This window comes from Oncorhynchus clarkii, unplaced genomic scaffold, assembly GCF_045791955.1.
Source record: "Oncorhynchus clarkii lewisi isolate Uvic-CL-2024 unplaced genomic scaffold, UVic_Ocla_1.0 unplaced_contig_2926_pilon_pilon, whole genome shotgun sequence".
Lineage (NCBI taxonomy): Eukaryota > Metazoa > Chordata > Actinopteri > Salmoniformes > Salmonidae > Oncorhynchus > Oncorhynchus clarkii.
The window spans coordinates 115587-143370 of NW_027261117.1; the positions used below are offsets into that span (position 1 = coordinate 115587).

Sequence of the window (27784 nt, forward strand, 5' to 3'; positions counted from 1 at the left end):
CTACCTTCCGGACTTGTGTTGGTGATAAAAACCTAAAAGCTAGCATTCTATAGACAAGATGTGGTCTGTGTGACTCGAGAGAGAGAGAGCCTGGAAGAATTAAGAATAATGTTGTCTCATCTTCCTGGCGTCTGGGAAACTAAGTAAAATACCATCCTGTGTAGATAACCAAGGTGGCTTATGGGAAGGTTAGAAGTGACTGACTAAGCAATCTTGGTATCAGCTATATAAAAACTGTGCTTTGTCTGTAAAGGCTAGACTCTCAGCCTAACAGTCAGTCAAGACTGGTGGGCTGACGGTCTCATTATTGCAATAATTAATTTATGTTAAATAAAGATGATTGTTTGAAGAAATGACTAAGACCAAGTCTCTCTCAGTACTGAATTTCCACAACACTTTTCTGTGGGAACGAAAAGCCAGTGACTGTGTTCATTATTTCATGACCCGCCACCACTCCTGTCTCACTCAGGCATCCTGATGGGTCAGAGGTCAAAGCCCCCCCCCCCCTCCCCTCCCAGGATAAACTGATGAAGGTCACCCAGACTGTCCCTCTCAAATTATATTTTAGGGTCACACAGAGCACAAAATGGCCTCTGTATTATTTTATCAACTTCAGAACTCTTCATTAAGATAATAGAATGGGCTGCATTTCTAAAGGCATCTACAGAGAGACATCTGTACTCTGCCCACAAATCACATTGGTCTGGTTAGGGAACCCAGAGTGGTAGGACAAAGAAAAGCAGAAGTAAGCTTTTACTTGGGCATCTCTGCAGGCAAATGAACCTTAATGAAATCATGGAGTGAAATATGACATGGTAATTGAGTTACGGAGAGGGGAGGGCAGAACGGCAACCAACTCTTACCTACTCCTGTCCTGTACCCATGGCTCCCTGCCACAACCTGAGCCCTCAATCTTCTGCCGCACGCACGCACTCACGCACGCACGCACGCAAGCACAGAGCTCATTCTGAGAGATCATACAATTCCTTTGTTTGCTTTTCAGTTGATTAGGGCATTTACAAAATAGTCCCAGAATAATGATACTGCTCGTGAGGTAGACCATCAGGCTGACTATAGAACACTAGGCCAAATCCGGGAGAGTTGATGACAATTCTAGCTGTGGTGTGTTCAGTTCAAGACTCTGTCTCTCTGAGGATATTTATGCCCTGCCAATACATGAAATAGTACAGACAGACACAGCACTTTGTCAGCAGCTGCCTGCTGACAGAGTCTTTTCTCTGCTTGATGCAGGTCCACTGCTGTGTAATGTGTTCTCTTCCTTCCTGAGAGAACGTCAACAGAATTTCCGTAACTGTCAGTCTGCTCCCCACCACACACCAACCATCCAATCACTGTCAACGACAGAGGAGACTCCTCTACTCGGGGATGCTGACAAACCCCTGACTCCCAGCCCCATGTCAGACCAACCAGATGCCCTGACACTAACTAGAGAGTATTGACTCTGGTCAAAAATGTGTATGCAACCATTAAAAAAAAAAAGTGGATTTGAACATTTGATGTGAGTTCCTTGGCTGAGTAAATAGCTTGTAGCAGTCAACAGCTTCCATTTTCTCATCTTTATTTTGTTCTCAATAATGCATGTCTGTGTCAAACATGTCTTAATTATGAAATCAGAGGAGTTTTGAAATCCTGATATGCGAGCGCATTCACCACCACCAAGCATTGTGTAATGTTATCACATGCTACCAGTGTACCTACAGCATACAGTACACTCATATTAGCCAAACAAATGGATATTTCACGTGTTTATACACGGTGCAATGGATAATACATTTATACCTGTCATATAAAAGTTGACGTAATATTCAGTCCTTACAGTTATACAGTTACATTAACAAGAACCATCAATATTTCTTTAAAAGCATATACCTTGTCGAGAGTTGACTAATATTTACTTACAGCATGTAGGCTTCATTCACAGCCTCCTTTGGCAAATCGGTTGCATTTTAAACTTGTAAATTACAGTACCACTAACATGCAGATGTAACATTTAGAACAGTCTTGAAATGACATATTTTCATACTTCCACTTTTACGTGAGCAACAATATTTTCCTAAGTGTGGGTGAGGTTAAAGGTCGGCCTCCGTTGGCACGGCGACCTATAGCTTGTGGTAAAGAACAGCTTATCCTGAAACGTTCTCTTAAACTACTGAGGGAATACAGGAAGTACTGCAGACTACAACCATAGTGTTCAGTTCTCCACTGAGTGGTGCAGTAGTTCTGCTCCAGTTATATACCAGGCAGGCTGGAGGTATCAAGAGGAGTGCTGCTATAAATACGAGACAGGAAGATGTCCAGAGCTTTCTAACTGATGCACCGTAGACTGTCATAAGGTTTCCCACCCTAACTATCGGAATTCACTTCCTACCAATTAGCAGCTAAACAAGCTTCCTGTTCTGCAATGAGGAAATGATTTAAGAACATGTAGTAGTAGCAGTAATAATAACAGTTTGCCTGCCTTCACGTGTCATATCTCCCTGCGGACAGTAGTTCACTGAGGTCCTCCTCTTTACCTGGAGGACTGATGGCACGAGTCATCAACATGTACAGTAAGCACATCTGAGTGAGGTGTAACAGTGTAACAGTCAGTGTGCAGCATAGACTCATTGGTCTCATCTGTGTTCTACAGTGGATATGAGGGAGGATTTCTCTGAAAACATTATGTTAGAGGTTCCTGAGTTAAACCGTGGAAATGTCAATCTAAACTAAAGCAAAGCTTGACCTTGCCCACAATGTCCACATTCTGAACGGCCCTCTTCAACTACAGTACAGTGCCATCAAAAGCTAATAGAGCGCACGGGCCTGGCTGTCCAAATGGCACACTATCCCCTATATAGTGCACTACTTTTAACCAGGGCCCATAGGACTCTTGTCACAAGTAGTGTACTACATAGGGAGTCATTTGGGACAACAGCTGTTCAGTTCTACCAGAAGGTGAGGGTTCCCGGTCTATCAGCTTGGCTGCTATTTCCACAGGCAGTCATCTTGGCTTAATGCTACTACTGTACAGTACATAGCTTTACTGTTCTTCTGAAGAGGATCTGACCAAGGCTTCAGATCTGCCTCTTCAGTACAGACTGACCAAGGCTTAAGATCTGCCTCTTCAGTACAGACTGACCAAGGTTTAAGATCTGCCTCTACAGTACAGACTGACCAAGGCTTCAGATCTGCCTCTACAGTACAGACTGACCAAGGCTTAAGATCTGCCTCTTCAGTACAGACTGACCAAGGCTTAAGATCTGCCTCTTCAGTACAGACTGACCAAAGCTTAAGATCTGCCTCTTCAGTACAGACTGACCAAGGTTTAAGATCTGCCTCTACAGTACAGACTGACCAAGGCTTAAGATCTGCCTCTTCAGTACAGACTGACCAAGGTTTAAGATCTGCCTCTTCAGTACAGACTGACCAAGGTTTAAGATCTGCCTCTTCAGTACAGACTGACCAAGGCTTAAGATCTGCCTCTTCAGTACAGACTGACCAAGGCTTAAGATCTGCCTCTTCAGTACAGACTGACCAAGGTTTAAGATCTGCCTCTACAGTACAGACTGACCAAGGTTTAAGATCTGCCTCTACAGTACAGACTGACCAATGCTTAAGATCTGCCTCTACAGTACAGACTGACCAAGGCTTAAGATCTGCCTCTACAGTAGACTGACCAAGGTTTAAGATCTGCCTCTTCAGTACAGACTGACCAAGGCTTAAGATCTGCCTCTTCAGTACAGACTGACCAAGGCTTAAGATCTGCCTCTTCAGTACAGACTGACCAAGGCTTAAGATCTGCCTCTTCAGTACAGACTGACCAAGGCTCTCAGAATCCTCCTGAATACTGTATCATTATAACATGCCCCTGCTGTCCTGATTAGTACAATTATAACATACAATATACTCCCTACGTACAATTGGATACCTACTATATATACACAGTACGAAGCTCATGACAACGATAGTAAGTATTGTGATTGGTTAAATGCCTAGGTAATGACATCTGTGGCCATGGTCTCACAGCAATCTCAGCCTCATGCAAATGCTACAGTACATGACGTCATTGACGTTGCAGTAAAATACACAGCACCCTACTTCTGATTGTTCAGACCTGGTTCTCTCTTCTTTAACAGTTCTACGTCGAGGTAAATATGGCTTCCGGCTCCACCCACGAGTCTCTCACTTTCTCAGAGCTTTCCCATTGGCTGTCTCTCCCTTCCTGGCTGTCTCTCATTTGACCGCCTCTCGTTCAGCGGCTGGTCCTATCAGTTGGGCAGAGCCTCTTCAGTCTTGAGTTGAGTTTTATTTAAGACAAAGTGAAATTGTCCAGTGCGAATGGATGAGGGGGCGTTTTACTGGCCCCGGCTCCCCTCCTCGGGAGCTACATGGCTTCAGCAGCGATACAACAGAGTTAGTGTGTGTAGTTTTAGTTATTTTGTCAGGCTTAGTCCAGTTTGTCAACACTTCCTTTTTGAGTCTCTTGTTTGCAGTGTTGTTGTTGATCTTTTATTTGCATTACCGTCATCCTGTTCAGTACCAAGGCAAACAAGACAAGAAGGATCCCACTGCTGTGTCCAGGGTCCTCCTCATGTGAAATACTTGCAGTTTGTAGAGTCAATGACACAGTACGGAGTGCATCTGAGACGACCATAAGACCTGGGAATCAAGGAGAATTAGAACCCTCTGTCAACTAATCATGACAATGGCAGACAGTTACTGCTTCATAGGGAACACAAAGTTATGAGGTTACCTACAGTAAGATATGGAAAGCAGACAATAATGGATCAAGCCAGTAAGCCTACTAACCCTGGGAGATATGAGTTGCATGTCTGATAGCCAAAGTCCTTTCCATCACATTCCTCGGCCCCGTCGTAGCGATAACCATCTCCACAGTAAGCATGTTTACACTCTGAGGAGGAAGGGATGGAGAGAGAAACAGAGGGGGAGAAAAATAGAGACACGCGGAGAGAGAAAGACACAGAGAGACAGGGGGAGATCAATAGCCATTCAAACCAGACCGGTGCTTCTGTATGTCATCAATAGCATTATCATTTAACAAGTGCATTTATCCAAATCAACTTCCCATGCGGTAACTGAACCCACAACTCCAGGCTCCAACAAACAGAACCATCAGCAGAACCAAACCACGAATCTGGTTCATCCACTCTGATAACATGACTTACTGACGCAGCCGTCGGTGACAATCCTATTCCCGTCGTCACATTCCTCCCCATTGGGAATCTGAACGATCCCGTCGCCACAGTAACCCTCCTGTTCCGGAGCGTTCTCCGTAGACTGGAACGGCGTCAGCTGGAAGAAAGAAGTCTTTTACAGAGATTAGAAACTAAAACTAACAAAATGAAATAAAACTGTAATTTAAAGACGAACCTTGCCAGGCTGTAAGGCTGTATACTGTAAGCACTTAGACATATCCCGTTTAGAAGATAGTGTATCAAGTGAGGTACCTGAATGGGCAGCCATCCGCTGGTGTCTTTGAAGTAAAGCGATCTCTGGTCTTTCCGGAAGGCTAGGGCATTGTCCGTATGAAGACGATCTAGTTCTTCTTGATTGTTTACCACAAATATCTGTATGAGAAACAACAAAATACATTCTGGGTGAGACACAATAAAGACTAATTTGGCCTATTAAGTGCCTTAGCTGAGGCAAGTTTCTGATTCGCAATAAATGTTGATCATGTGTTACTTGTGTTGCCTGCTCACCGCCGGCACTTTGGCGTAGTCGCTCCTGGAACTATGTTCATCAAACTGTGGACTCTTCACACTAATGGAGTTACAGCTGCAAGGTCCAGGAAGACCTGGTAGCCCCCTCTCACCTTTCGTTCCAACCACGTAGAGTCCTGAACAAGAAATAAACATTTAGATCATATATTATCAATGTAGGCATATGTACAAAAAGTGATGTACACATGAAACCATCTCTATATCACAGAGTACCACATTCAGAGACAGCCATGAGCGAGGTCACAGGGACTATATGTTATAAATACCTCTGCTGAAATGCACTATCCTGGCCCCCTCGTCTATCTATGAAGTTGGTAAAGCAATCAACTTAATTTGCGCAGACACCTGAACAAGACACCGGCTGTCACAGTTTAATTACATGGTGACATAATGTTTGTAAATATGTAAGGAGCTTCTTGGCCCACTATGAATTTGTTTTAAGGACATGATGTCATGGCTTTAGCATCCGTCCCATCCCAGATCCCCCCGCCACCCCCCTCATGGTATCTGTTACACCTCAGGAGGGGGAGAGAGGGGCGGTGATCAGGTTCCTCTGAAGCTAAATAAGCTCTCTGGTGTTACCTCCTGCTGTGTTTTAATGTCTGCTTCCTTTCGCTGATGCTGCACGGGGGGCTGCCTGCCTGAAGCTTCTCACACCCATCCCTGAAGCTTCTCAGACCCATACCTGAAGCTTCTCACACCCATCCCTGAAGCTTCTCAGACCCATACCTGAAGCTTCTCACACCCATCCCTGAAGCTTCTCAGACCCATCCCTGAAGCTTCTCACACTCATACCTGAAGCTTCTCACACTCATCCCTGAAGATTCTCACACCCATCCCTGAAGCTTCTCACACCCATCCCTGAAGCTTCTCACACCCATCCCTGAAGCTTCTCACACTGACAGGACCTCATATTAAACCTCAAAATGTACTTTCCAGTGAGATTCTCCATTTTGCCTTTCTTTTAATTACAGGACAATATTTTAATAATCTAGGTCTGAGAAACTAGCCTTCAGAGTCCAGAAAATGGGCAGAGCCTCCAACAAAGAACATACCAATCACTCTAAATCTGACTCGATGTTCTTCCCTGGAATTCATCCAGGTACACACTCAGCCTGCATATCACAGACTGGCAACAGATTAGCATGTTAGCCCAGCCACACTCCCTAGCCCTACAGCGGTCTCTAAAGAAGCGAAGCTCAGATGGGAGAGCTGATGGAGGTAGAGTCCTTACCTGAGGCTGGGAGACCTGGGGGACCAGGGTGGCCTGGGGGCCCCTGAGGACCTGCTGGACCTAGAGGGCCGATAATCCCATTGTCGCCCTTCCCTCCCTGTTTAATCAGACAAGAAAAATACCACATGTAAAAACATCGACAGACAAACATATGGTAAACCTTTAGTGGTCGAAACATGTCACCACATCATAGTGATTTGAAGTTACAGTATGTTGCTCAAAGAGGGCAGCAGGTAGCATAGTGGTTAGAGCGTTGGACTAGTAATCGAAAGGTTGCTAGATCAAATCCCCGAGCTGACAAGGTCAAAATCTGTTGTTCTGCCCCTGAACAAGGCAGTTAACCCACTGTTTCTAGGCTGTCATTGAAAATAAGAATTTGTTCTTAACTGACTTCCCTAGTTAAATAAAGGTAAAAAAACTTTTTTAAATCACAGCTTCTAACAGCATATGATATTAAGTAATTAAGATCCAAGTAAGATCCTAATACAGTATATCTCTCACCTGTTTAATAAACAAAACACCTCTTTAATACAGCATCTCTCACCTGTTTAATACAGTATCTCTCTCACCTGTTTAATACAGCATCTCTCACCTGTTTAATACAGCATCTCTCACCTGTTTAATACAGCATCTCTCACCTGTTTAATACAGCATCTCTCACCTGTTTAATACAGCATCTCTCACCTGTTTAATACAGCATCTCTCACCTGTTTAATACAGCATCTCTCACCTGTTTAATACAGCATCTCTCACCTGTTTAATACAGCATCTCTCACCTGTTTAATACAGCATCTCTCACCTGTTTAATACAGCATCTCTCACCTGTTTAATACAGCATCTCTCACCTGTTTAATACAGCATCTCTCACCTGTTTAATACAGTATCTCTCTCACCTGTTTAATACAGTATCTCTCTCACCTGTTTAATACAGTATCTCTCACCTGTTTAATACAGCATCTCTCTCACCTGTTTAATACAGCATCTCTCTCACCTGTTTAATACAGCATCTCTCTCACCTGTTTAATACAGTATATCTCTCACCTGTTTAATACAGTATATCTCTCACCTGTTTAATACAGTATATCTCACCTGTTTAATACAGTATATCTCACCTGTTTACTAATCAGGTATATCTCTCACCTGTTTTCTACAGTAACTCTCTCACCTGTTTAATACAGTATCTCTCTCACCTGTTTAATACAGTTTCTCTCACCTGTTTACTAATAAATAATATCTCTCACCTGTTTACTAATCAGGTATATCTCTCACCTGTTTACTAATAAAGTATATCTCTCACCTGTTTACTAATAAATTATATCTCTCACCTGTTTACTAATAAAGTATATCTCTCACCTGTTTACTAATCAGGTATATCTCTCACCTGTTTACTAATCAGGTATATCTCTCACCTGTTTACTAATAAAGTATATCTCTCACCTGTTTACTAATAAAGTATATCTCTCACCTGTTTACTAATAAAGTATATCTCTCACCTGTTTACTAATCAGGTATATCTCTCACCTGTTTACTAATAAGATATATCTCTCACCTGTTTACTAATAAAGTATATCTCTCACCTGTTTACTAATAAAGTATATCTCTCACCTGTTTAATGATAAGATATATCTCTCACCTGTTTAATGATAAGATATATCTCTCACCTGTTTACTAATAAAGTATATCTCTCACCTGTTTACTAATAAAGTATATCTCTCACCTGTTTACTAATAAAGTATATCTCTCACCTGTTTAATGATAAGATATATCTCTCACCTGTTTAATGATAAGATATATCTCTCACCTGTTTACTAATAAAGTATATCTCTCATCTGTTTACTAATAAAGTATATCTCTCACCTGTTTACTAATAAAGTATATCTCTCACCTGTTTACTAATCAGGTATATATCCCATCTGTTTACTAATCAGGTATATATCCCATCTGTTTACTAATAAAGTATATCTCTCACCTGTTTAATGATAAGATATATCTCTCACCTGTTTAATGATAAGATATATCTCTCACCTGTTTACTAATAAAGTATATCTCTCATCTGTTTACTAATAAAGTATATCTCTCACCTGTTTACTAATAAAGTATATCTCTCACCTGTTTACTAATCAGGTATATATCCCATCTGTTTACTAATCAGGTATATATCCCATCTGTTTACTAATAAAGTATATCTCTCACCTGTTTAATGATAAGATATATCTCTCACCTGTTTAATGATAAGATATATCTCTCACCTGTTTACTAATAAAGTATATCTCTCATCTGTTTACTAATAAAGTATATCTCTCACCTGTTTACTAATAAAGTATATCTCTCACCTGTTTACTAATCAGATATATCTCTCACCTGTTTGCCCCTCTTCCCTGGTCTGCCCGTCGGTCCTCTATTCCCTGAGATTCCAGGTTCTCCCTTTGGACCCATTTCCCCCTGAGGACATAAACCACAGCACTCCATCAACAACAACATATGCCGGTATGTCATATAAATAACTGTGGTCCAGTTTAGAATTGTGTTCTTCAGTTATTATGGAGGGCCAGTTGATTCTGGTTCTATCCTGTTGTTCAATGAGCCTCCACTACACGTCACCCTACAATGACCTCCTCCTGCTCCTTCTCCCCTTCCTCCAGCTCCTCCACATCAACCCCAGCAGCCGATAAACATCAGATCATGTTACAAGATGTATGTCTCACTTTCTGTCCAAGCATTCCAGGGAAGCCCATTGTGCCCTTGTCTCCCTTCATCCCTCTCTCACTACGGTCACCACGGGAACCCTGATGAGACAGACAGGAGACAAAACAACTGTAAACAAAACATCCATAAACACACTGAAAACACACACGTTGTTGAACCAACCCAGAGGAACTAAAATATGGTTTGTAATGTAATAGAATAAAAGAAAGCAGTCAAAAACATTTGAAGTAATCACCCACCTTTTCTCCTTTGTATCCAGGTAAACCCTAGGAAGGAAGATCAGAAGTCTGAAGTATAGAAATTATGAATAACATGATGGTTGAAATCAGACAATTTTCTCAGTAAAGGATGAAGGTTCACAGACCTTAGGTCCAAGAGGTCCTCTTGCTCCAGGTATTCCCATCAATCCACCATCTCCCTTCTCCCCCTGCCAGACACAAACGCACGCACGCGTGCACACACACACACACACACACACACGGCTCTGACAACACAGTCTTCATCTACCTTTACAAATAATATCATACAGATGTGGTATCTTAATTTTGATCACTCTGTCGCAGAGAATTTTCCTGCACCATAGGAAATTCAAATGAGCCTCATGATTTACATAAATTCACTGAAAACCCACAGTTCTCTTTCCCTTACTAGATTTTACTGCTAATATATAACCTGCTGTGGCCTATCAAAACTACAGTCCATTCTCATTAGAAATGATCACTTAAAAAAAAAAAATCAAATCCTCCTGCTGCAAGATTATTTTACTCCTGCGACGAAACTGGTCAAATTAAGATCTAACACCTGTAGGTACAGGAACACACATATCTTATTGCATAATTTGTGTTCTATCATTTTTTTTCCATACTATGATACGGTATAATATCATATTGACATTTGGGCACCATGAAATAGGACTTACTCACCTTGGGCCCATTTGGTCCTGGCCACCCGGCTGGTCCCTGGCGCCCCGGGAGACCTGGAGGCCCCGTCCGACCCTGGTGGGCCACAACATAATTTCTTTAGCACAGGGTTCCCAAATTGTTTTTTTTGCGTGGGTGACCCCTTATGTGATAGCAAATTCATCAGGGACAACCTCATAATATCAGAACACAAGTCCTACTTCAGAGTGGACTATAACTAGCATAGAAGCAGTTTTACTATGACTTCAAGTCTTGGGTTCCAGGAAATACATCTTTAAAGGCCCCTTTTAGCGTCAGAGAAGAAATGCTCATTACCTGGAATTCTACACATTTTGCCTTTGGGCATAGAGGCCATTTTGCCATTTTAAAGTTGATTTCTTGCAATTCTAGTACCAGTGTAAATTTCGCCAACAACAACTACAGTGGGGCAAAAAAGTATTTAGTCAGCCCCAATTGTGCAAGTTCTCCCACTTAAAAAGATGAGAGGCCTGTAATTTTCATCATAGGTACACTTCAAATATGACAGACAAAATGAGAAAAAATAATCCAGAAAATCACATTGTAGGATTTTTAATGAATTTATTTGTAAATGATGGTGGGAAATAAGTATTTGGTCAATAACAAAAGTTTCTCAATACTTTGTTATATACCTTTTGTTGACAATGACAGAGGTCAAACGTTTTCTGTAAGTCTTCACAAGGTTTTCACACACTGTTGCTGGTATTTTGGCCCATTGCTCCATGCAGATCTCCTCTAGAGCAGTGATGATTTGGGGCTGTTGCTGGGCAACACGGACTTTCAACTCCCTTCAAAGATTTTCTATGGGGTTGAGATCTGGACTCCTTCGTTGCCCGGGCGGTGTGTTTGGGATCATTGTCATGCTGAAAGACCCAGCCACGTTTCATCTTCAATGCCCTTGCTGATGGAAGGAGGTTTTCACTCAAAATCTCACGATACATGGCCCCATTCATTCTTTCCTTTACACGGATCAGTCGTCCTGGTCCCTTTGCAGAAAAACAGCCCTAAAGCATGATGTTTCCACCCCCATGCTTCACAGTAGGTATGGTGTTCTTTGGATGCAACTCAGCATTCTTTTTCCTCCAAACACGACGAGTTGAGTTTTTACCAAAAAGTTATATTTTGGTTTCATCTGACCATATGACATTCTCCCAATCTTCGTCTGGATCATCCAAATGCTCTCTAGCAAACTTCAGACAGGCCTGGACATGTACTGGCTTAAGCAGGGGGACACGTCTGGCACTGCAGGATTTGAGTCCCTGGCGGCGTAGTGTGTTACTGATGGTAGGCTTTGTTACTTTGGTCCCAGCTCTCTGCAGGTCATTCACTAGGTCCTCCCGTGTGGTTCTGGGATTTTTTCTCACCGTTCTTGTGATCATTTTGACCCCACGGGGTGAGATCTTGCGTGGAGCCTCAGATCGAGGGAGATTATCAGTGGTCTTGTATGTCTTCCATATGTCTGTGAGAGCCAGAAATCTTGCTTGTTTGTAGGTGACCAAATACTTATTTTCCACCATAATTTGCAAATAAATTCATTAAAAATCCTACAATGTGATTTTCTGGATTTTTTTTCTCATTTTGTCTGTCATAGTTGAAGTGTACCTATGATGAAAATTACAGGCTTCTCTCATATTTTTAAGTGGGGGAACTTGCACAATTGGTGGCTGACTAAATACTTTTTTGCCCCACTGTATGCCAAAAAAATACTTGACAACTTATTTTTCCTGACTAAAGCTATGATAATGAGACGCTCTGGAAAAAAACGATAACTGTAACCTGATTTTAGTTGATAAAAATGTGACCAGATGAGAATTCCACACGAGACTAATGGACATTTCATTTGACATGAAGCTCCTTTTCATCCGTTTTGTCCAATCAGAAGTCAGGATATTTCATGCAACCCTCTCATTGGCAGAGTTGACATCTTTCAGTTGCGCGATCTGATTTAGCTGATCTGTCCGACTCTCCCACAAAGCTCCCAGGTGGTCTCTTCAGTCCATCTTTTGAACTGATGTGAAGCCAAGACACTTCACTTGTAACTAACCTCAACCAGAAACAATCATGTTTATTATCTTTCTTACTTTCATGTAGGGAAGTTCTGTTTTGATATCATCAGAAGCTCTATTTTCCCATACAATAATATTTCTGGAATTTCTGGAAAGCTAAAATTCTCCCCTTCAATGAAACAATTGTTATTTACCCCTTCAACAGTCACGATGGGGAGAAAATCAGAGCTGTACATTTTATTTACCTGTAGCCCAGCCTTTATGGTTAATTATGGCTGGCTTTGGTTACAATCTGCCACAATATCAATGTGGCTAAATTATACCAGGGACAGTAGGCCTAGTGGGACAAGGCCACCTGAATGTAATCTACACCTTCATTAGGTTGATACACACTGAGCATACCAAACATTAAGAACACCTTCCTAATATTGAGTTGCATCCCCTTTTGCCCTCAGAACAGTCTCAATTTGTCGGGGTATGGAGTCTACAAGGTGTCCAAAGTGTTCCACAGGGATGCAGGCCCATGTTGACTCCTATGTTTCCCACAGTTGTGTCAAGTTGGCTGGATATCCTCTGCGTGGTGGACCATTCTTGATACACACAGGAAACTGTTGAGAGTGAAAAACCCAGCAGCATTGCAGTTCTTGACACAAACCGGTGCGCCTGGCTCCTACTACCATACCCCATTCAAAGGCACTTAAATCTATTGTCTTGCCCATTCACCCTCTGAATGGCACACATACAAAATCCATGTCCCAATTGTCTCAAGGCTTAAAAATACTTATTTAACCTGTTTCCTCCCCTTCATCTACACTGACTGAAGTGGATTTAACAAATTACATCAATAAGGGATCATAGCGTTCACCTGGATTCACCTGGTCAGTCTACGTTATGGAAATAACACTCTCTTCAAACAATAGCATGGTATTATTTCACTGTAATAGCTACTGTAAATTGGACAGTGCAGTTAGATTAACAAGAATTTAAGCTTTCTGCCAATATCAGATATGTCTATGTTCTGGGAAATGTTCTTGTTACTTACAACCTCAGGCTAATGTGACTAGCCTACGTTAGCTCAACCTTCCGGAGGGGGACTCACCAATCCTGTAGAGGTTATGGAAAGAGCATAATGTTTTGTCCACTCAGTGTAAATTGTTATTATGTTGTTTGAGTGTCATTTCTATATAGCCGACACTTTCTCTTTCTGAACTTCTGACAAGAGTGGAATGGATGTGGCTTCGTGAAAATGACCACATGAGCAGCTGCCTCTCACCGCTCACAGCTCTAACAGAGTTACATCTCTGACACCGCCAAAACATCAGCTATGCGGGTGTCGGATATCGCCTGTTAACACTTAATCTGATTAAATCTAGGTCTAAGACTAAAACAGGAGACCAAATTAGTTCTACCCATTTTGCCATGGACACAGAGAAAATGTTGCCGTTTTAGGCATAAATTACAGTGCCATTATGTTCAAAACAACATTTTGGGGAATACAAGAAGAATTTAGTTAAAGAAATGTGGATATCTATATACCGATGAACCTCCCAGTCCCAGGCTGTGCATCTAAGGTTTAACAGAAATTGTGGTTGAATAATATATTGTATTGTATTGCACCCTCTAGTCTAAACACTTTTCACAGATCCCTTCTGCAAAATGTGTTTAATCGGTTGTTGGTAGCAATATTAATACAAAATATATTGTATTAATGAATGTATTATTATTGTTAAAAAAATAAGAATCATGCCGCAGACCCCCTGCAGTACCTCCACTTTGGAAATGCCTGATTTAGCAGATTTTTTACAGTTATCACACAATAATGGTTGGAGCAGACTTTTTACAGTTATCACACAGTAATGGTTGGAGCAGACTTTTTACAGTTGTCACACAGTAATGGTTGGAGCAGACTTTTTACAGTTATCACACAGTAATGGTTGGAGCAGACTTTTTACAGTTATCACACCGTACTGGTTGGAGCAGACTTTTTACAGTTATCACACAGTAATGGTTGGAGCAGACTTTTTACAGTTATCACACAGTAATGGTTGGAGCAGACTTTTTTAATATATTTTTTTACCCCTTTTTCTCCCCAATTTCGTGGTATCCAATTGTTGTAGTAGCTACTATCTTGTCTCATTGCTACAACTCCCGTACGGGCTCCGGAGAGACGAAGGCTGAATGTCATGCGTCCTCCGATACACAACCCAACCAGCCGTACTGCTTCTTAATACAGCGCGCATCCAACCCGGAAGCCAGCCGCACCAATGTGTCGGAGGCTACACCGTGCACCTGGCAACCTTGGCTAGTGCGCACTGCGCCCGGCCCGCCACAGGAGTCGCTGGTGCGCGATGAGACAAGGAGATCCCTACCGACCAATCCCTCCCTAACCCGGACGACGCTAGGCCAATTGTGCGTCGCCCCACAGACCTCCCGGTCGCGGCCGGTTACGACAGAGCCTGGGCGCGAACCCAGGGACTCATGGCACAGCTGGCGCTGCAGTACAGCACCCTTAACCACTGCGCCACCCGGGAGGCCGGAGCAGACTTTTTACAGTTATCCCACAGTAATGATTGGAGCATACTTTGTGGAATGGTATCAAATACATCAAACACATGGTTTCCATGGTTTCCAGGTGTTTGATGCCATTCCATTTGTGGCGTTCCGGACGTTATTATGAGCCGTCCTCCCCTCAGCAGCCTCCTGTGTACGGTACATAGGGTATGTGTGGGAATAGCTGAGCCATATCAGAACTGTTAGAACACAACTTTAAGCAGACCAGAAGTTCTGAACTGACTAGAAAACACAGGGCATGAAGACTGCCGTATACAAAGAAATGACCAGCTGACCTGGCATCATTTAAATAAAGAAAATAAGTATTGAATGAATCAGCAGCTATCCATGTAAGCTGTGTAGTGTACAGTATAATAATTCCATGTGTAATATCATAGACGTAGCATATAGCAGGAGTTACAAACATGATTGTTCTGAATAGTTACAGAGAATTCCATAAGCCGATCGGGATGTTGACATGACAACCTGTGTTCTGTATTTACCCTGGTCCGCCATGTGGAGAGAGAGAAGGACTTTAACAAGGTCTGTCACTCTGTCCGCTTTAATTAAATGATAGGCCGTATATATAGAACAGGAAGGCCCTCTGCTTGTGGGAAATAAAATGATTTATGGTCTGGCTCGAGCACTAAGCTAAATTGCACTGCAATGCTGCTGCTGTACACAGCCAGCCCTGCAGCTCAGACAGAGCAGGGCAGTGACTGAGGACACGTTCCAAATGGCACCCTATTCTCTATATAGCGCACTACTTTTGACCATGGGTCCTGGTCAAAAGTAGTCAACTATAAAGGGAATAGGGTGCCATTTGGGACGCATTGTGAAGCTCTCCCAACGGAACTGTTTTAATACATAACTGCAGCCACCAATTGATTAAGACCACACTTCTCTTCTGACAGGTCTCACTCTTCCCCTGTCCCTCCGACAATCTTCTATTTTCTATGCTATACATCTCTATGTGAAGGTGCTGTAACGCTGCACCCTCCTGAACAGGGCCCAGTGAATCTGGATAGGTTTCAGGAACTAACAGGGTGACCATAAGTTCCCCATCTGTTAGAGGAGACATGGGACGGGGTGGGATGTTTATCCACTCTCCTCTACAACTCAGCAGAATGATTCTATGCATCTTCTATCTCAGCGGCTCTCTCTGTGTCCTAGCTGTACTGGCATCGTGTCAAGGTTGTGCTGCTTGTCTTTCTCTCTCTGTGTCCTAGCTGTCCTGGCATCGTGTAAAGGTTGTGCTGCTTGTCTTGCTCTCTCTGTGTCCTAGCTGTCCTGGCATCGTGTCAAGGTTGTGCTGCTTGTCTTTCTCTCTCTGTGTCCTAGCTGTCCTGGCATCGTGTAAAGGTTGTGCTGCTACAAGAGGCTCCCACGCTGAGGTCTGTCCAACGCTGGTCCGACCAAGCTGACTCCACACTCCAAGACTGCTTCCATCACGTGGACTGGGACATGTTTCGTATTGCGTCAGACAACAACATTGACGAATACGCTGATTCGGTGTGCGAGTTCATTAGAACGTGCGTTGAAGATGTCGTTCCCATAGCAACGATTAAAACATTCCCTAACCAGAAACCGTGGATTGATGGCAGCATTCGTGTGAAACTGAAAGCGCGAACCACTGCTTTTAATCAGGGCAAGGTGTCTGGTAACATGACCGAATACAAACAGTGCAGCTATTCCCTCCGCAAGGCTATCAAACAAGCTAAGCGTCAGTACAGAGACAAAGTAGAATCTCAATTCAACGGCTCAGACACAAGAGGCATGTGGCAGGGTCTACAGTCAATCACGGACTACAGGAAGAAATCCAGCCCAGTCACGGACCAGGATGTCCTGCTCCCAGGCAGACTAAATAACTTTTTTGCCCGCTTTGAGGACAATACAGTGCCACTGACACGGCCTGCAACGAAAACTTTCGGTCTCTCCTTCACTGCAGCCGAGGTGAGTAAGACATTTAAACGTGTTAACCCTCGCAAGGCTGCAGGCCCAGACGGCATCCCCAGCCGCGCCCTCAGAGCATGCGCAGACCAGCTGGCCGGTGTGTTTACGGACATATTCAATCAATCCCTATACCAGTCTGCTGTTCCCACATGCTTCAAGAGGGCCACCATTGTTCCTGTTCCCAAGAAAGCTAAGGTAACTGAGCTAAACGACTACCGCCCCGTAGCACTCACTTCCGTTATCATGAAGTGCTTTGAGAGACTAGTCAAGGACCATATCACCTCCACCCACTCCAATTTGCTTACCGCCCAAATAGGTCCACAGACGATGCAATCTCAACAACACTGCACACTGCCCTAACCCATCTGGACAAGAGGAATACCTATGTGAGAATGCTGTTCATTGACTACAGCTCGGCATTCAACACCATAGTACCCTCCAAGCTCGTCATCAAGCTCGAGACCCTGGGTCTCGACCCCGCCCTGTGCAACTGGATACTGGACTTCCTGACGGGCCGCCCCCAGGTGGTGAGGGTAGGCAACAACATCTCCTCCCCGCTGATCCTCAACACTGGGGCCCCACAAGGGTGCGTTCTGAGCCCTCTCCTGTACTCCCTGTTCACCCACGACTGCGTGGCCACGCACGCCTCCAACTCAATCATCAAGTTTGCGGACGACACAACAGTGGTAGGCTTGATTACCAACAACGACGAGACGGCCTACAGGGAGGAGGTGAGGGCCCTCGGAGTGTGGTGTCAGGAAAATAACCTCACACTCAACGTCAACAAAACTAAGGAGATGATTGTGGACTTCAGGAAACAGCAGAGGGAACACCCCCCTATCCACATCGATGGAACAGTAGTGGAGAGGGTAGCAAGTTTTAAGTTCCTCGGCATACACATCACAGACAAACTGAATTGGTCCACTCACACAGACAGCATTGTGAAGAAGGCGCAGCAGCGCCTCTTCAACCTCAGGAGGCTGAAGAAATTCGGCTTGTCACCAAAAGCACTCACAAACTTCTACAGATGCACAATCGAGAGCATCCTGGCGGGGTGTATCACCGCCTGGTACGGCAACTGCTCCGCCCTCAACCGTAAGGCTCTCCAGAGGGTAGTGAGGTCTGCACAACGCATCACCGGGGGCAAACTACCTGCCCTCCAGGACACCTACACCACCCGATGTCACAGGAAGGCCATAAAGATCATCAAGGACATCAACCACCCGAGCCACTGCCTGTTCACCCCGCTATCATCCAGAAGGCGAGGTCAGTACAGGTGCATCAAAGCTGGGACCGAGAGACTGAAAAACAGCTTCTATCTCAAGGCTATCAGACTGTTAAACAGCCACCACTAACATTGAGTGGCTGCTGCCAACACACTGACACTGACTCAACTCCAGCCACTTTAATAATGGGAATTGATGGGAAATGATGTAAATATATCACTAGCCACTTTAAACAATGCTACCTTATATAATGTTACTTACCCTACATTATTCATCTCATATGCATACGTATATACTGTACTCTATATCATCGACTGTATCCTTATGTAATACATGTATCACTAGCCACTTTAACTATGCCACTTTGTTTACATACTCATCTCATATGTATATACTGTACTCGATACCATCTACTGTATCTGCCTATGCTGCTCTGTACCATCACTCATTCATATATCCTTATGTACATATTCTTTATCCCCTCACACTGTGTACAAGACAGTAGTTTTGGAATTGTTAGTTAGATTACTTGTTGGTTATTACTGCATTGTCGGAACTAGAAGCACAAGCATTTCGCTACACTCGCATTAACATCTGCTAACCATTTGTATGTGACAAATAAAATTTGATTTGATTTGATTTGCTTGTCTTGCTCTCTCTGTGTCCTAGCTGTTCTGGCATCGTGTACAGGTTGTGCTGCTTGTCTTTCTCTCTCTGTGTCCTAGCTGTCCTGGCATCGTGTCAAGGTTGTGCTGCTTGTCTTGCTCTCTCTGTGTCCTAGCTATCCTGGCATCGTATCAAGGTTGTGCTGCTTGTATTTCTCTCTCTGTGTCCTAGCTGTCCTGGCATCGTGTCAAGGTTGTGCTGCTTGTCTTGCTCTCTCTGTGTCCCAGCTGTTCTGGCATCGTGTACAGGTTGTGCTTCTTGTCTTTCTCTCTCTGTGTCCTAGCTGTCCTGGCATCGTGTCAAGGTTGTGTTGCTTGTCTTTCTCTCTCTGTGTCCTAGCTGTCCTGGCATCGTGTCAAGGTTGTGTTGCTTGTCTTTCTCTCTCTGTGTCCCAGCTGTCCTGGCATTGTGTAAAGGTTGTGCTGCTTGTCTTGCTCTCTCTGTGTCCTAGCTGTCCTGGCATCGTGTCAAGGTTGTGCTGCTTGTCTTTCTCTCTCTGTGTCCTAGCTGTCCTGGCATTGTGTCAAGGTGGTGCTGCTTGTCTTGCTCTCTCTGTGTCCCAGCTGTTCTGGCATCGTGTACAGGTTGTGCTTCTTGTCTTTCTCTCTCTGTGTCCTAGTTGTCCTGGCATCGTGTAAAGGTTGTGCTGCTTGTCTTTCTCTCTCTGTGTCCCAGCTGTCCTGGCATCGTGTAAAGGTTGTGCTGCTTGTCTTGCTCTCTCTGTGTCCTAGCTGTCCTGGCATCGTGTAAAGGTTGTGCTGCTTGTCTTGCTCTCTCTGTGTCCTAGCTGTTCTGGCATTGTGTACAGGTTGTGCTGCTTGTATTTCTCTCTCTGTGTCCCAGCTGTCCTGGCATCGTGTAAAGGTTGTGCTGCTTGTCTTGCTCTCTCTGTGTCCTAGCTGTTCTGGCATCGTGTACAAGTTGTGCTACTTGTCTTTCTCGCTCTGTGTCCTAGCTGTCCTGGCATTGTGTCAAGGTTGTGCTGCTTGTCTTTCTCTCTCTGTGTCCTAGCTGTTCTGGCATTGTGTACAGGTTGTGCTGCTTGTCTTTCTCTCTCTGTGTCCTAGCTGTTCTGGCATCGTGTACAGGTTGTGCTGCTTGTCTTTCTCTCTCTGTGTCCTAGCTGTCCTGGCATCGTGTCAAGGTTGTGCTGCTTGTCTTGCTCTCTCTGTGTCCTAGCTGTTCTGGCATCGTATCAAGGTTGTGCTGCTTGTCTTTCTCTCTCTCTGTCCTAGCTGTCCTGGCATCGTGTCAAGGTTGTGCTGCTTGTCTTGCTCTCTCTGTGTCCTAGCTATCCTGGCATCGTATCAAGGTTGTGCTGCTTGTCTTTCTCTCTCTGTGTCCTAGCTGTCCTGGCATCGTGTACAGGTTGTGCTGCTTGTCTTTCTCTCTCTGTGTCCTAGCTGTCCTGGCATCGTGTCAAGGTTGTGCTGCTTGTCTTTCTCTCTCTGTGTCCCAGCTGTCCTGGCATCGTGTACAGGTTGTGCTGCTTGTCTTGCTCTCTCTGTGTCCTAGCTATCCTGGCATCGTATCAAGGTTGTGCTGCTTGTCTTTCTCTCTCTGTGTCCTAGCTGCCCTGGCATCGTGTCAAGGTTGTGCTGCTTGTCTTGCTCTCTCTGTGTCCCAGCTGTTCTGGCATCGTGTACAGATTGTGCTGCTTGTCTTTCTCTCTCTGTGTCCTAGCTGTCCTGGCATCGTGTCAAGGTTGTGCTGCTTGTCTTTCTCTCTCTGTGTCCTAGCTGTCCTGGCATTGTGTAAAGGTTGTGCTGCTTGTCTTGCTCTCTCTGTGTCCTAGCTGTCCTGGCATCGTGTCAAGGTTGTGCTGCTTGTCTTGCTCTCTCTGTGTCCCAGCTGTTCTGGCATCGTGTACAGGTTGTGCTTCTTGTCTTTCTCTCTCTGTGTCCTAGCTGTCCTGGCATCGTGTCAAGGTGGTGCTGCTTGTCTTGCTCTCTCTGTGTCCTAGCTGTCCTGGCATCGTGTAAAGGTTGTGCTGCTTGTCTTTCTCTCTCTCTGTATCCTAGCTGTCCTGGCATCGTGTCAAGGTTGTGCTGCTTGTCTTGCTCTCTCTGTGTCCTAGCTGTCCTGGCATCGTGTACAGGTTGTGCTGCTTGTCTTTCTCTGAATGTCATAATGCTCATAACCAGGCAGCGGGCGGACAGACGGGCGGCGGGGACGTGAGTTACAGCCCACCAGACAGACTGAGGAGGGACTGGATCTCATTTTTCAGCAAATCCACTTAGCAGAGCTAATAGAATGATCAATGGGTGCTCTCACCTTTTGTCCAGGTCGTCCCAGTTCTCCCTGGCAACAAGATCGTTGGATGGAGGTGGAGAGAGAGAGCAAAGAAGAGAGACAGAGACAGAGAGAGATATAACTGCTGATTTTTTATACAAGGCCTTTCCGCTTCGTATAATGGTAGTTTTCAATCATTCACTAAACATCTAATGCAAAAACAACTGTTTATAAATTACACTTACCTTTTCACCTTTTGGTCCCGTCAGACCTGGTAGCCCAGCTGGACCCTGTAGAAGGTCAACAATAATCAGATATCTAACCAATCAGAACATGGGCTTTTTCTGTCTTTATGCCATCAACTGATTATTTACAATCCCTGTAATATTCTAAATATTATTTCCCTTCACAATGTCATGTTAATGAGTAGGTACAGGATCCATACGGACACCAAATGTGTTTGTTGTTAGCTTCCTTAGCAGTCAGCTAACTCCGGTGCCATACTGTATAGGCTAAACTGTGTATGAATACAGATGTGAAAAACAAATCTGAAGAGTTTACCAATCATGCTCTCCTCTCCCTGACAGAATGCCATCTAGGCAAGTGGCCATTTATAGGACTCTGGAATTACTATAGGATCTTCTGCATTACAACACCACCACCACCCTCCACACAGCAACACCACCACCACCCTCCACACAGCAACACCACCACCACCCTCCACACAGCCACACCACCACCCACCCTCCACACAGCCACACCACCACCCACCCTCCACACAGCAACAACACCACCACCCACCCTCCACACAGCAACACCATCACCACCCACCCTCCACACAGCAACACCACCACCACCCTCCACACAGCAACAACACCACCACCCACCCTCCACACAGCAACAACACCACCACCCACCCTCCACACAGCAACAACACCACCACCCACCCTCCACACAGCAACACCACCACCACCCACCCTCCACACAGCAACACCACCACCACCCACCCTCCACACAGCAACACCACCACCACCCACCCTCCACACAGCAACATCACCACCACCCTCCACACAGCAACACCACCACCACCCTCCACACAGCAACACCACCACCACCCTCCACACAGCAACACCACCACCACCCTCCACACAGCAACAACACCACCCACACAGCCACACCACCACCCACCCTCCACACAGCCACAACACCACCCACCCTCCACAGAGCAACAACACTACCACCCACCCTCCACACAGCCACCCACCCTCCACACAGCAACACCACCACCCACCCTCCACACAGCAACAACACCACCCCCCACCCTCCACACAGCAACAACACCACCACCCACCCTCCACACAATAACACCACCACCACCCTCCACACAATAACACCACCACCACCCTCCACACAGTACCATCACCACCCACCCTCCACATAGCAACACCACCACTCACCCTCCACACAGCAACAACACCACCACCCACCCTCCACACAATAACACACCACCCACCCTCCACACAGCAACACCACCACCCACCAACCCTCCACACAGCACCACCACCCACCCACCCACCCTCCACACAGCAACACCACCACCCACCCTCCACACAGCAACACCACCACCCACCCTCCACACAGCAACACCACCCACCCTGGTGGGAGATACAGGAATTGACTCCCTCCACTCAATATGTCTTTCCATGCAGACTGTTTGGGTTGTTTCTAAGAATGGTGTGTGGAGGGACGGAGAGTCGTGGCAGTCAGTGGAAAAAGTCTATTTGCGTCGTGTCTAAATGTGGAGCATTAATGTGTTGCAGAGCTCCATGTAATCCCCATTCCTGTCCCCGTCCCCGTCTCCGTCCCCGTCTCCGTCCACATCTCCGTCCCAGTCTCCGTCCCAGTCTCCGTCCCTGTCCCTGTCCCCGTCTCTGTCCCCGTCTCTGTCCCCGTCTCTGTCCCCGTCTCCGTCCCTGTCCCTGTCTCTGTCCCTGTCCCTGTCTCCGTCCCTGTCTCTGTCCCTGTCCCTGTCCCTGTCCCTGTCCCCATCTCTGTCCCTGTCTCTGTCCCTGTCTCTGTCCCCGTCCCCGTCTCCGTCCCCGTCCCCATCTCCGTCCCCGTCCCCGTCCCTAGCTCTAGAGGAACAAGAGGAAGGAAGGAGAAGGAACTCACATGGGTCTCAGATGGTAAAGAGCTGATAGAGGTCTATAGAGGACTTAGCCAACCCCCCAACACCTGTCTACCACCATTACTGACAAGTAAGGAAGCTCAGGCAACTAACCATTGTCTCCACCTGATAAACCCTGATTAAATACTCTTCCAAATATCTGCATTATAACCGTATTATAACTGTATGGGCCATTATCGGGCTTAAAAAATATATATTGAATTGATGAAGCCAGTGGGATGACAACATTAACAGAGACATTTGGGGGTGGATAGGTTTACCTACCTGAGGACCGGGGGGTCCGTTGGGGCCAGGGGGTCCTGGGACACAGCTGGGCCCTTTCAGCTCCGTCCCTGTATCTGGATCTGGTCTGTGATCACCTCCCTTACTGGTCTCCTCATTCTAAACCAATCAAACAAAAACACTCTTCCATTCAATCAGTGCTCTATTTTATAATAAAATGATCAGTAGCCGTTTGTGGTACTGAAGTACAATTACAGTGCAGTTAAGATTGTGGATCACTTATGCTCACTACTTGCCAATCAAAATGACAGCTGTGTGTCATGTCATCTGTCAATTTGAATTTGAGATTCTACACAATTATTCAGTGTCAACTCCTGCTCATCACCCCTCTTGAGTTTACAGTCCAGGCTCGAGACTGAGGGTTGTATCTCTGGGAAAGGGAAGGGGGATACCTAGTCAGTTGTACAACTGAATGCATTCAACTGAAATGTGTCTTCTGCATTTAATCCAACCCCTCTGAATTAGAGAATTAGAGAGGTGCGGGGGGCTGCCTTGATCAACATCCACGTCATCGGCGTCCGGGGAACAGCAGCTGCCTTGCTCAGGGCCAGAACGACAGAGGACCCTCTAACAGGATAGACAGAGTTGTATCTCTGAGAGGACCCTCTAACAGACAGAGTTGTATCTCTGAGAGGACCCTCTAACAGGATATACAGAGTCGTATCTCTGAGAGGACCATCTAACAGACATAGTTGTATCTCTGAGAGGACCCTCTAACAGGATATACAGAGTTGTATCTCTGAGAGGACCCTCTATGGTCGTATCACCTCATCAACCCTGATCTGCAGTCAGCACTGTTGGGAGACCAGTTAATCCATTGCTTCCTGCACACACCTACTCTATCATCAGAAATCCCTACTGCTCTTAGTCAGTGGCGGAGGAGGGCAAGAGTGAGGCTAAGTCAGAAATGACACACTGTTCCCTATACATTATAGTCCACTACTTTTGACCACAGCCCTATCAAATGTAGTACGCTAAATAGGGAATAGGGTGCCATTTGGAACGTAGCCAGGGAGTGAGGGTTGGACAGCACCCAAGGACAAATAAACAATCATACACCTGTCAAATGGGCAAGTCACATGACTTTGGACTCACATGACCACCGGGGTGCCACAGTGAGGGAGGAGGAGGGAATAGGGGGGGCGGGGGTGGACTCAGTAAACAGCAGGGGTTGAATTTCCTCTGCTGGTCCACGGCAGGTTGTTGTTGGAGAGCTGAGGAAAGTAGTGGACAGTATGGTAAGTCAGTCACATGGGAAATAAATACACACCGACCCTGCAGAGGATGCCCTTGTAATAGACATATTTCATTTGTTTGTCATGTTGACATCAGTGGGAAATTAAATGAATAGAGTCCGTGTCAAAACTAGTTGAAGGGGCTTAAAGAAAACTCAATGTTGGCTTATTTCTAACAGCATCAGAGTGGATGGTAAGGTGTGTAATAGAATCTGTATGTTACTGCATCCTGCAGAGGCAGAGAACAAACCCCTCACTAACAAGCCACGAAGGAAAAGCTCCTGCATAGGGGCATTGGCAAAGAAGTGGTGTTGCAGCTGCCAAGTTAAAATCCACTCAATCAGCAGATCCTCCCCTTCACAAAAAACATCAGCTGAACTGAAAGTAATCTGTAAATGTATCCAAATGTACAGTTGTGGCCAAAAGTTTTGAGAATGACACAAATATTAATTTTCAAAGGCTGCTGCCTCATTTTGAATGATGGCAATTTGCATATACTCCAGAATGTTATGAAGAGTGATCAGATGAATTGCAATTAATTGCAAAGTGCCATGCAAATGAACTGAATCCCCAAAAAACATTTCCACTGCATTTCAGCCCTGCCACAAAAGGATCAGCTGACATCATGTCAGCGATTCTCTCGTTAACGCAGGTGTGAGTGTTGACGAGGACAAGGCTGGAGATCTCTGTCATGCTGATTGAGTTCAAATAACAGACTGGAAGCTTAAAAAGGAGGGTGGTGCTTAGAATAATTGCTCTTCCTCTGTCAATCATGGTTACCTGCAAGGAAACACGTGCCGTCATCATTGCTTTGCAAAAAAAGGGCTTCACAGGCAAGGTTATGGTTGCCAGTAAGATTGCACCTAAATCAACCATTTATCGGATCATCAAGAACTTCAAGGAGAGCGGTTCAATTGTTGTGAAGAAGGCTACAGGGCGCCCAAGACATTCCAGCAAGCGCCAGGACCGTCTCCTAAAGTTGATTCAGCTGCGGGATCGGGGCACCACCAGTACAGAGCTTGCTCAGGAAGGGCAGCAGGCAGGTGTGAGTGCATCTGCATGCACAGTGAGGCGTAGACTTTTGGGGGATGGCCTGGTGTCAAGAAGGGCAGCAAAGAACCCACTTCTCTCCAGGAAAAACATAAGGGACAGACTGATATTCTGCAAAAGGTACAGGGATTGGACTGCTGAGGACTGGGGTAAAGTCATTTTCTCTGATGAATCCCCTTTCCGATTGTTTGGGGCATCCGGAAAAAAGCTTGTCCGGAGAAGACAAGGTGAGCGCTACCATCAGTCCTGTGTCATGCCAACAGTAAAGCATCCTGAGACCATTCATGTGTGGGGTTGCTTCTCAGCCAAGGGAGTGGGCTCGCTCACAAATTTACCTAAGAACACAGCCATGAATAAAGAATGCTACCAACACATCCTCCAAGAGCAACTTCTCCCAACCATCCAGGAATAGTTTGGTAACGAACAATGCCTTTTCCAGGATGATGGGGCACCTTGCCATGAGGCAAAAGTGATAACTAAGTGGCTCGGGGAACAAAACATAGATATTTTCAGTTCATGGCCAGGAAACTCCCCAGACCTTAATCCCATTGAGAACTTGTGGTCAATCCTCAAGAGACGGGTGGACAAACAAAAACCCACAAATTCTGACAAACTCCAAGCATTGATTATGCAAGAATGGGCTGCCATCAGTCAGGATGTAGCCACGAAGTTAATTGACAGCATGCCAGGGCGGATTGCAGAGGTCTTGAAAAAGAAGGGTCAAAACTGCAAATATTGACTCTTTGCATCAACTTCATGTAATTGTTAATAAAAGCCTTTGACACTTATGAAATGCTTGTAATTATACTTCAGTATTCCATAGTAACATCTGACAAAAATATCTAAAGACACTGAAGCAGCAAACTTTGTGGAAATTAATATTTGTGTCATTCTCAAAACTTTTGGCCAAGACTGTACAGTCTGGTAGGTTGTTGACAACACTAGACGCTAGAACTGGTATCTACATAGATATACAACAACAAGTAAAATAGCTCTACAAATTTAACACGTAATAACTAGAATCCAATAAGAACAGCAGAATATTCCGACTGGGAGCTGTAACATGATACGTGGAGTCATCCACACCGGAGAGAGCTGCTCCTGGCTCTGACTGAATACACATATGAAGCACCATGCGCCTCCCTGTCAGGAACTGTCCACAGACGCTATTTATAGAGACATTTCCATTCTGACAGCATTTCATATTTCATAAATGAAGGGAAAATACACAGGAACACACACTTCTTCAAAGTGCAAAGACAATCAGGATAAGACACGACATGGGGTTTACCCAGGGTCGGACTGCAGCTTGTCAAAACCGTGCATGACATATTCCTGCACGCACACACACATACACACATATAAACACACACACATGCATGAGTATGCGCATGTACACACACACACACACGGCTGGCTCGCTTACCTGCTGGGAATGAGAGAATATTGTCCAGGAAAGAGGACTGAGACAAGACATAACAAAACAATAGTGGAAGATAGAGTCCAAATGTGATAAGGATCATGCTGCTGTCAATACAATGCCCTCTGTCTCCAACTTGGGTTTACTGAGGAGACACAGCAAAACGACTCCACTCTCACTCTCTGACTCTCTCTTGCCTACTGCCCTCAACAGCCCGCTCTCTCCTCTCTCAGTATCCCTGCGTCTTTAGGAGGGGAGTGCCTGCCAACCATTGCCCATTAAATCTCCTGCCTCAGTGAGCGCTAAATTTACAGGAGGCATCGTGTCAGCTGCTCTTTGTGACAATATTACAAT

At 45.1% G+C, this 27784-nt stretch overlaps 1 protein-coding gene across 2 annotated transcripts; it reads right to left on the reverse strand.

The window, feature by feature from the left end:
• Positions 1 to 1562: 1562 nt before the first annotated feature.
• On the reverse strand, positions 1563 to 27727 carry LOC139404914 (acetylcholinesterase collagenic tail peptide-like). 2 transcript variants are annotated; one of them, XM_071147455.1, is made up of 16 exons: positions 27437 to 27727; positions 24821 to 24939; positions 23708 to 23824; positions 21501 to 21545; positions 21298 to 21324; positions 10608 to 10679; positions 10049 to 10111; positions 9924 to 9950; positions 9684 to 9764; positions 9340 to 9420; positions 6979 to 7075; positions 5724 to 5860; positions 5469 to 5588; positions 5187 to 5313; positions 4810 to 4912; positions 1563 to 4659 (listed from the first exon to the last, which is right to left on the reverse strand). In XM_071147455.1, exons 1-16 carry the CDS (start codon positions 27531 to 27533, stop codon positions 4590 to 4592), a joined length of 1383 nt encoding a protein of 460 aa, XP_071003556.1. In that variant the 5' UTR covers positions 27534 to 27727; the 3' UTR covers positions 1563 to 4589. The 2 variants fall into 2 exon arrangements, with proteins under 2 accessions (XP_071003556.1, XP_071003555.1); XM_071147454.1 differs by having other exon boundaries at positions 5187 to 5328; positions 27437 to 27673.
• Between the last annotated feature and the right edge of the window lie 57 nt (positions 27728 to 27784).